An 8,537-nucleotide genomic window follows, 5' to 3' on the forward strand; every position below is an offset into this window, starting at 1 on the left:
AAAAAAACCCAAATCAGCAGCATTTCTCGTTTAAGTGGGTCACTGGGCGGTCTTGCTCTTACAGTGCTCGAATTCTGCTCTTGTTTTTGCTTGCACAATGCCAGTTGGAATTATATTCATTATAATATATACATGTTAATTTTAGGTTCATGAATCTCAAGGGTCAGATTCCTCCCCTGCTGCCAGTTCAGGCTATGAATCTTCCACTCCACCCGCTATAGCTTCTGCAAACAGTAAAGATACCACTAAAACCCCTTCTGCAGTTCAAACTAGCACCAGCCACAACCCTGGACTTCCTCCCAATTTTAACGAATGGTACGTCTGAGGACAAACACAAACACAAACCCTGTTAACCATAGAATGGACCAAATGCATTTTAAAAAGGAAACTGAGACCAATCAGATGGAAATGGAGTTTTTTAAGGCAAGAGGCCATATATAGGGTTACATCTTGTTAATTGCAATTGTCCAGGAAGGTTTTTGGGCAAGATCCAAAAGTAGCCATGCCCTTTTCTCAGGATTAGAAAATATGTTTTGGCATTTGAAGGATTTTCAAAAAAAATCTTTTTCACTGCTTTTTCCTCCCTTTTCTCTTGCTCTCTGCACACCCCATTCCTAAACTCCTTCAGCTCATTTTAACACTTGTCCTGTTTCTTGAGAGGAAGTTATAGAAGGCTTGTTGTTGGTGGTGATGTTAAACTGATGGAAATTCTTCGCCTTAGTGGTGATTGTTTAAACTCTCACAGTCTTAAACCGTGCCAAAGTCCTGTTATGTCTTGAACTTTTCCTCAAAGCATTACACTTGTGAATGTATTTTTGTCTAATGGGGTCGAAACTGTTGTTCAGTATTTTTTCAGGCTGAGGATGTGATGTTACTCTACACAGATTGTGACGTTTAGTATACAGTTGCCTTTTGTAATAACTTTTTTTTTTGTAAATACATATCCATTGATGCCATATTTATCGTTTGTAATTTAATTATTGCTACAAGTGCCGGGAACTGAACAATATTTATGGAAAAAAATGTTTTCTAACAAATGCTGTACAGCTTTTGATTATAACTGCTTTAGCATTAAATTTTATTGTTTTGAAAGAAGAACACAATTTACAGTTTTTGAACCACTGACTCCTTTCTCTTGTTTTGTAACAGCCTCCCTCTACAAAGAGGAGACGTAAGCAAATGAAATCTTGTTTGTTGGTATTTATAACTCACTCAGATCCCTTTTTTAATTGTTAAATTATTTTTCTATTGCAGTGTAGATTCCTTACAGTGTCAGTTTCCATCTGGGGAGACCCTCCTTTCTTTATCTGTAGCTCAGATGGTTGTTTAACTGCGAGTTTAAATGTGTTTGTCCTGGATTTTCAGCATGCAAATCAAATATTACTGATCAGTTCAGTTAGTGGCCATGACATCTCAATCTTGTATTTCAAAGACTGAGAAGCTGGATTTAATCATCCCTGCCCTACATATATAAACATAAGGTAACCTAATGAGTTTTATGTCCCTTAGTTTTTTATTACCTTACATAAAAATGAACATTGTGGCAGGATGCATGTCTGTGTATTCTATCGAGGGATCACCCATATACATATATATGTTTGTATCTATGACTTATCTAATCTGCCTATCAAATCTATCTAGCTATCTATATATTTTCAAAAGTAAGCGTATGTCTGAAACAGTGGTGATGAGTAAGGCCAGTTGAGCCGTGCTTACTTATGGTTAAAGTGCTTCTTAAAAGAACCATAGTCCATTTACAGTTTTGGAAGGCAAAGGCTGATTTGTTTTGCTGTATATAGTTCAATTCATAATTATCAGTTATTCATAACATTTTTATAGCGGTGTAATAACTGCAGCGGTTCTGAAATGATATGGAAAGAAAAAAACATTTGCAAAATATGTATTTTTAAAGTTCATGGTTTGTAGGCACAGATGTTAAGAGCATTGTTTCCATTAAAATCAATAACAATGAAAAATGGTTGTTTGCTTTGTGATAAAATATTAACAATCCATTTAATCTTCAGCGAAGCAACTCATTTGGACAAACAGTTCTTTTACAGTTGTTATATGAAAAAACTGATTACTATATTGGCGGGTTGGACTGGGTAGAGTATCGAGAGACTTTTTTTTTTTAACTAATTTAGGGTGCTGTTTAATATTGAGAGCCCAATCTCTGCATGAATAACCAGCTTGCAAATCAGCAAATAGAATGGTGGAGATAAGGAATTGTAAAGAATTTAGAAATGTAATGAATAGGCTTAAGTACCTCCTTCTCTTGAAGGGGCAATGCTCTAGGTTTTTTGGTGGCAGTCCATTTGGTATTATACAATATCATTTTGAATTATAGGATTTTGTTTATTGTTCTTTTTGAAGAAATAAAGTCTTGGCACATCTTATTTATGTTATAACATTTTTGTATTTAGTGCCTGATTTTTTTTCATGTTCAAATAAATCAACCTTAAATTGAAATGCCCAGAGAACTTCTGATAATTAAAAAAGAAACTTTGATTTCCTGGATACAGTTGAAGCAGTCTATTTTATCTACTGATCTTTGTCAACAATTATTGACAGTTTCTAATTGCAAATTGTTTTGGATGCAATTTTTTGTTTGTGGAGAATGGGTTTTTTTTTTTTTTTTTTTTTTTTTTTGCACTTTCCTCCACCAGTAGACAAGGCAAGGGCCTGAATGCCATGAACAGAGAGATTGGGATGACTTCACAAGTGATGAGCAGGTAACCTGGTCAGTCCACCACTCCTACCCCAGACATTCCAATCTTGACCTTGACACTGAGGGTGCTGGACCAAATTCCTGTTTCAGGATTTTTCTTTCACTTCAAACCAGAGTCCGTTGTAAATGCTCAGCAGGTTTGCAGAAAGTATATGTTCATAATATTGGCGCTAAGTGTCTTCCAACTTAAGTCTAAATAGTGTTTTTTTGTCTGAAATATGCATTGAACTTGCACAATTTACTGTGTTCTCCATGAATTTCCTCTCCACCCCCAATTTAACCTAATTTCAAATGGGGGTTGACTGGGGTGGGTTGGTTGCAGGATTCTCTCAGAAACTTGCTTCTCCTCCCTGCCAGTAAAAATATTAAATATCTATTTAGGAGACATAAAGAAGAGTTTGATTTTTCCTTAGCAAGCTTGGTATTATTCTACCATAAAATTTTTACAGTAAAGCATTGTGTCCTAAGAGGGGAAGATACCAATTAACAATGATGATAAGCAATATTAAGGTAAAGTAAAAGCTTTGCCCCTCTACGTGATTTCCTCTAATTCTGGTGTAGCATCCTGTTTCTCCAAATAGTCTCTGCCCTGTCACTTTTTGGCAAAAAAAAAAAAAAAAAAAAAGTTTCTTTCAGTAGAAAACTTTTCACAGATTTTCCTCCTATAATCTGACTCTGGGAGTGCACATTTATATTCTTGAATTTTCAGTAAATAACTTAAAAGAATAAGCACCCCCCCAACAAAAAAACCTTGCAACCCTAAAGATGGATCAGCTGGAAACTATGAGTGTCAACTGGGCTCTTAGTGATGTACCTGTTATTTTCCTTCTTGCACCTGGTAAGACCTTTGTTAAAAGTCCATTATCTTTCCCAAACTGGGTGGTTTAGCTTAAGATTTCCACTGTTGGGTGGGGAAAGGGGAGGTGTCTATTTCCCAGCAGACAGAAGTCTGGCCTTCATCCAGTTTGGAAGGTTAAAGATCAGAGTCCAGGCTAAGCAGGGCAGTCCGTCTCAGCTACTGCGAAGGTTGGCGAGCGAGCAGGGACCGCCTCCGCTCACAAAGCCTCCCTGCAAAGTTGTGCTCAGGACCTCCTCGCCCCTCCCCCCTTCTTGCCGCCTGCTGTCCCCTTGCCGCTGCGCCCCTGGCACCTTCTCCTCCCCCTATAAGCTCCCCCTCCCCCCAAACAGAGGAGAAAAGTCGAAGGGCCTCTTGCCACTCAAGTTTCTGTGCAAGAATAGCCACCGGCGTGCCCATGCCCCGAAGGGCGGGTTCTCCGCCTGGCAGCTAGGCTGCTTTTCTCTCTCAATGTCTGACCCTCGAGGCTTTGCCCCGGGGACGAGGCCAGGCGTTTCGGAAGTCAGGGCTCCCGTTCCGCGCTCCTCGGGCCCCTCGTCGGGGCGCCCAGGGTCCCTGTGCACACACCAACCTCTTGCAAGTCCCGGTCGAAGCTCGGGGCGGGGAGGGGACCTCGTTTCCTAGGGTCAATTCTCTCGCGGTCTCGGCCCGCTGACCCTTTGACCTCCACCTACAGGGCCCTCGGCGGCCGTAAGCCGGCGGTCGCCCGGGTTCCGCGGACGCTTCGCGCCCCATCGCCTCCCGGCCTCATTAGGCCGGCGGGGCTGTAAAGCAGGAATCAGCCGCTGCCTAATCCGGACCTGGGGTCAATACGAGCCCAAACAATGGTGAGCTCCGAAGGCCACAGCGTAGCGCTGGCCGCAAACTTTGTGTTCCATTCATTTTCTCCAGGCGGTGGGGGTGGGAGGAGGGAGGGAGGCACTCGGACGCCCGGAGGCCGCTCCCGGCTGCCGGGGCTCCCTAGGCTGGCGTCCTCTGGCTCGGCCCTCCCGGTCTCTTCGCAGGGCCTGGGGCCGGAGGGGAGTGAGGCCCGGGGCCTGGTTGGCGGCCCGCGTTGGGGGTGCAGGGGTGCGAGGGTCCGAGGGCCGGCCCGGAGGGGGCCGCCCCCGCGCCGGGAGCAGACTTTGAAGTGGGTTTTTAGCGCGCACGTGCGAGAGCCGGGCCGGGGCCGGAGCGGGGACCCGCTGCGAGGAAAGAGTAGGCTCGGCCCGGGCCCCAACCCCTCCCCCTCCCCCGCTCCCCGTCGCTCCGGCCTTTTCAAGCCCGCCGCCCCCCCCCACCCGCCCGCACTCCGGCGCAGGCGCACACCCCGCAGCCGTCGAGCCGCTCCGACTGCCAGGGGGTGGGGGGAGAGTTGAAAGCGCCTTTGCTGCGCCGCGGCCTCGGCGGAGCGGGGAGGGAGGGGAGGAGAGGGGTGTGGGGAAGGGGGGTGGTTTTGGGGCGGCTCTCGAGTGATGAACATGGCGGCCGGATGCGAACCCCCGCGGAGCGCAGCAAAGCGCTGACTGCGGGCTGCCGAACTGTTGTGTGCTGTAAACTCCCTCGTTATTCCTCGGCTCCGAGCGCCTCGCGGGAGAACGTAGGTCGTGGCGGCCGATCGCAAAATTGTGAAAAAACGGAAGCGAAGAAGTTCTTCCAGGGCATTCTGGGCGTGGGAAGTTGGCGAGCCTTCTGGGTGTTGGGGCTCCCAGGGGACTTGGACTTGAAGCCCGCTGGAGGCCCCCCCACCCTCCCGTCCCGACTGAAAACCTCTCCTGCGGGCCCTCCGGGGTGGGGGTGGGGGTGCCATTTTGAGTTCTTGTGCCGGGTCGGGAGGCCGCAGCAAGTCCGATCCCCCTAAAAATGCCAATGAGCGGCCGCTTTTTCCTCCAGGACAATGGCGGGGCCCGGGAGGGGACACGCAGGTACCATTTCCATAATAAAACGTGCCATTGCGAGTTCGAACCGTAAGCGTTGCTCGGGGCCCCTTTTTCTGCATATCTCATTTAAACGTGGACCTCTGAGAAATGGCACTGTCGCAGCTTTTGTGTGTGCTGTTAACAGCTGGTGATCCTACGCGAAGGCGGGGGGTGGGGGGGAGGCCACAGCCCCGAAAACTTTCATTCAGCTTTTGCTTAACTGCCTAAATCCTGGCGGGTGAAAGAACCCCTGGTAGCTCTGGGATCTCGAGCTCGTGTTTTTTTGTTTTTGTTTTTGTTTTTTTCCCCTGCAGAAAAAGTTTGCAGATTCACCTTCAGATGTGTGTTTCGGGAGGACAAAAACAAGTGGGATAGAAAGGTGTAGCTGTTGACCCCCTGCCTCCTCTAGGAAAATAGGCGGCACGAATTCTTTCAGGTTGCGTCTTCGTGGAGGCCAACAGCTGAACGAAAAGGCCTTCTCGGGACTGCCCACCGTCGAGGATTTGGGCACCTGAAGGTGTGGGGCAGTTCCCGGGGGGCCACCTTGGGAAGGGTCCCAGGTGGGTGGGCAGGTCATTAGCAAAGCTGGCCCAGATCTGGGGGGAAATCTGCAAAACAGTGCCTTTATCAGCAGAGAACAATTGATGGGGTTGTCTTTCCTCCTTTTCAGTACACAAAGAAGACGGCTTTGGAGCAAGAATTTGGAATATGCATTTAAGTTGTCGTGCTTTGCATTGGAAACCCCTGGGCAATTAAAATAATAAGCATGCCTTGTAGTATTTTCTGTTCTTTTCTTATGTGTAATTCCTGCAAGTCAAAGGGGCTGCAGCCTCTTCTGCAGTTTGGAAACTTGTTTTGAAATTGCCACCAAACAGATCTTTTTTTGCCCCCTTTGGTTGAAGTTTCCTTCCCGGGCTCAGCCACTCCCCCCACCCCCTCACTGGAATGGAGTATTGACATCTTTGAGAGATCAAAGGAAGTAGATGGTGCTTGGTCTATACTTTATTTTTCCATGCTGTAGTTTGAACCCTGAGCTTTGAGCTTTTTCCGTGGTTAAATCTCTTGGTACCGAAAGTGTGAAAAATGAAAAGTTCATTAACTTGAAAAAGCTGTAACTAATGGTTAGGCAGTTTGTCTCTCTAAGAACTACAGAGCCCGGATTGTCTCTTAAATTGGCATTAAAATCAAGCTAAAGATGCACTGGTGAACTGTCTCCCCCCGGATACCTGCGGTGTTCTTTGGGTCATTTGATATGGTAAAACTGGCGGATTTGCATAGGAATTATGTGAATGGAATTTCTGCAAAACTGGATGAGTGATAAGTTAGTAGAACTCTTATATTTGTATGAGGGAGGACTCTGAAGGTCACTGCTTTTCCCACTGAGGCTTGGTTTCTATCATAACCATTGAAATTTACAGCTTGAAAAACACTAAGTATGCAGGAAGCATTAAAAGGAGTGGTTCAGAGTACTTGGACTCATAATAATAACACAGGAGCAAAACAGCTTCGAATAGGATTCAAGAAACTCTGGTTTCAACAAAATCTCTTAAAACGAAAGAAAATATCTTTCTTTAAAAATCATACAACAAAGCAAACACTTTTGCATATTTTTAATGTGATGACAGTTCAACCTGTTGACTAATCGGATGAATAGAGAAAAAATGTGAGCTTACGGTAACTGTAGAAATAGCCGGCACCAGATGGCAAGTTTATTATGTTCGATCCCTGATAGGATGTGTATGCTGTCTAATGTGTTGCATTGTAACACAACGTATGTAAAGACCATTTGAATGTATGGTGTTAAAAAAGAAAAGATTCCATTGTGTTCTATTATAAACTAGCATTTAAAACAACATAGCCAGTAACAATTTAAGACATTTTTCTAAGAGTAAATATAGCTTGTTTTGACCTATCTGCAGTTCACTTTTTGTTTTTTTGCCAGTGTTGTCCTGCTTGGTATCCGGGACAGTCTCTAATTCCTGACGAAGAACTTGATACTGACGTTGGTATGCAGCAGCCAGCCCTCCATAACACTACCTATCCTAAATGCAGGGTTAATGCCGAGCCTACTGTGCAAGAAATGATTTACTGATGAGGTTTCAAAGAAAACCACATCAATTTGGATGTCTGTTACCCTGAAGTGATCATTTTAAGAGTAGTAGCTTCTTCCCGAGGTATAAAAAGACTCTTTTCTTCTTTTGGTGTATTTCAGTCTGTGTTGAGCAATCATTTGTGAAATGAAAAAGCAAAAATGCTCCCCCCTGCCCCCCCCCGCACGCCCTGCCACTTTAGGATTATAAGTGGGAAGATGGAGGTGAAGACTGGCCTAATTCATAACCCAGTGTGTATTATCTCATGCATTGTGTTGACCTTGTTGAAAATCTCTTTCAAATATCTGCATTCCACATGTAGAGCTCAAGTGTTTAAAACTAGAAACACGAATGCTTGTTTTGTTAATTTTGTATGTTTGTGTTCAAAAAGCAGTACCCAGGATCCCTACAATTGTTGTTTGACTTAAATAAAACCATTAAAATTTTTTGTGATCATTGTTTTATTATGGTGACAACCAGAACCTCCTAAATAATGTTGATTAACCTGTTGAATTGGGACAATTTTATATTCTCGTCACATTTTTCATGATATAGCTGGGCTTTCACTGAGCAATAAACCTGCAAAAACAAAAAACAAACCAAAAAAACACCCCAACCAAACAAACCCACTGAACAAACCTCAGCCAACTGTTTTGAGCTCACAGTGTTTTCCCAGAGGGACTCGGGGCCAGGTGCTGGGGAAGTCAGGGGAAAAATTCAGAGTCGAGGATTGATAGGGGTGATTAGAAGGAAGGACTGGAGGCAGGAGTTTGGAGGACCAAGAGCTTGTGCACACCACTCTTTGGGTGAGAAAGAGAGAGAAAGACAAAGCCCAAGATGGCCTCGAAGAAGAAAGGAGGGCCTCTGGAGAGCAGATATTATAGCACGGCACAGTACATGTCTTTTATTCAGGAGCCCCAGAGTGGTTCTTGGGGTAGACAACTTGGCAACCATTGATTAGGACA

General features: G+C 44.9%; 1 protein-coding gene across 3 annotated transcripts in view; it reads left to right on the forward strand.

Moving 5' to 3' along the window:
* The window catches only part of ZIC3 (Zic family member 3), an 85,103-nt gene extending 77,102 nt beyond the window's left edge, over nucleotides 1–8,001 (forward strand). For 2 of the 3 annotated variants that reach the window (XM_073885631.1, XM_025861577.2), the window contains exon 5: nucleotides 146–1,976. In XM_073885631.1, the coding sequence (XP_073741732.1) occupies nucleotides 146–325 (180 nt within the window). In that variant the 3' untranslated portion in view covers nucleotides 326–1,976. Of the gene's footprint in view, nucleotides 1–145; nucleotides 1,977–7,424 lie in introns of those variants that run through there. The other variant, XM_025861578.2, reaches the window with a different exon arrangement.
* Nucleotides 8,002–8,537: the final 536 nt, after the last annotated feature.

The sequence above is a fragment of the Callorhinus ursinus genome, unplaced genomic scaffold, assembly GCF_003265705.2.
Source record: "Callorhinus ursinus isolate GAN/ISIS: 27379988/994484 unplaced genomic scaffold, GSC_fseal_2.0 scaffold64, whole genome shotgun sequence".
Lineage (NCBI taxonomy): Eukaryota > Metazoa > Chordata > Mammalia > Carnivora > Otariidae > Callorhinus > Callorhinus ursinus.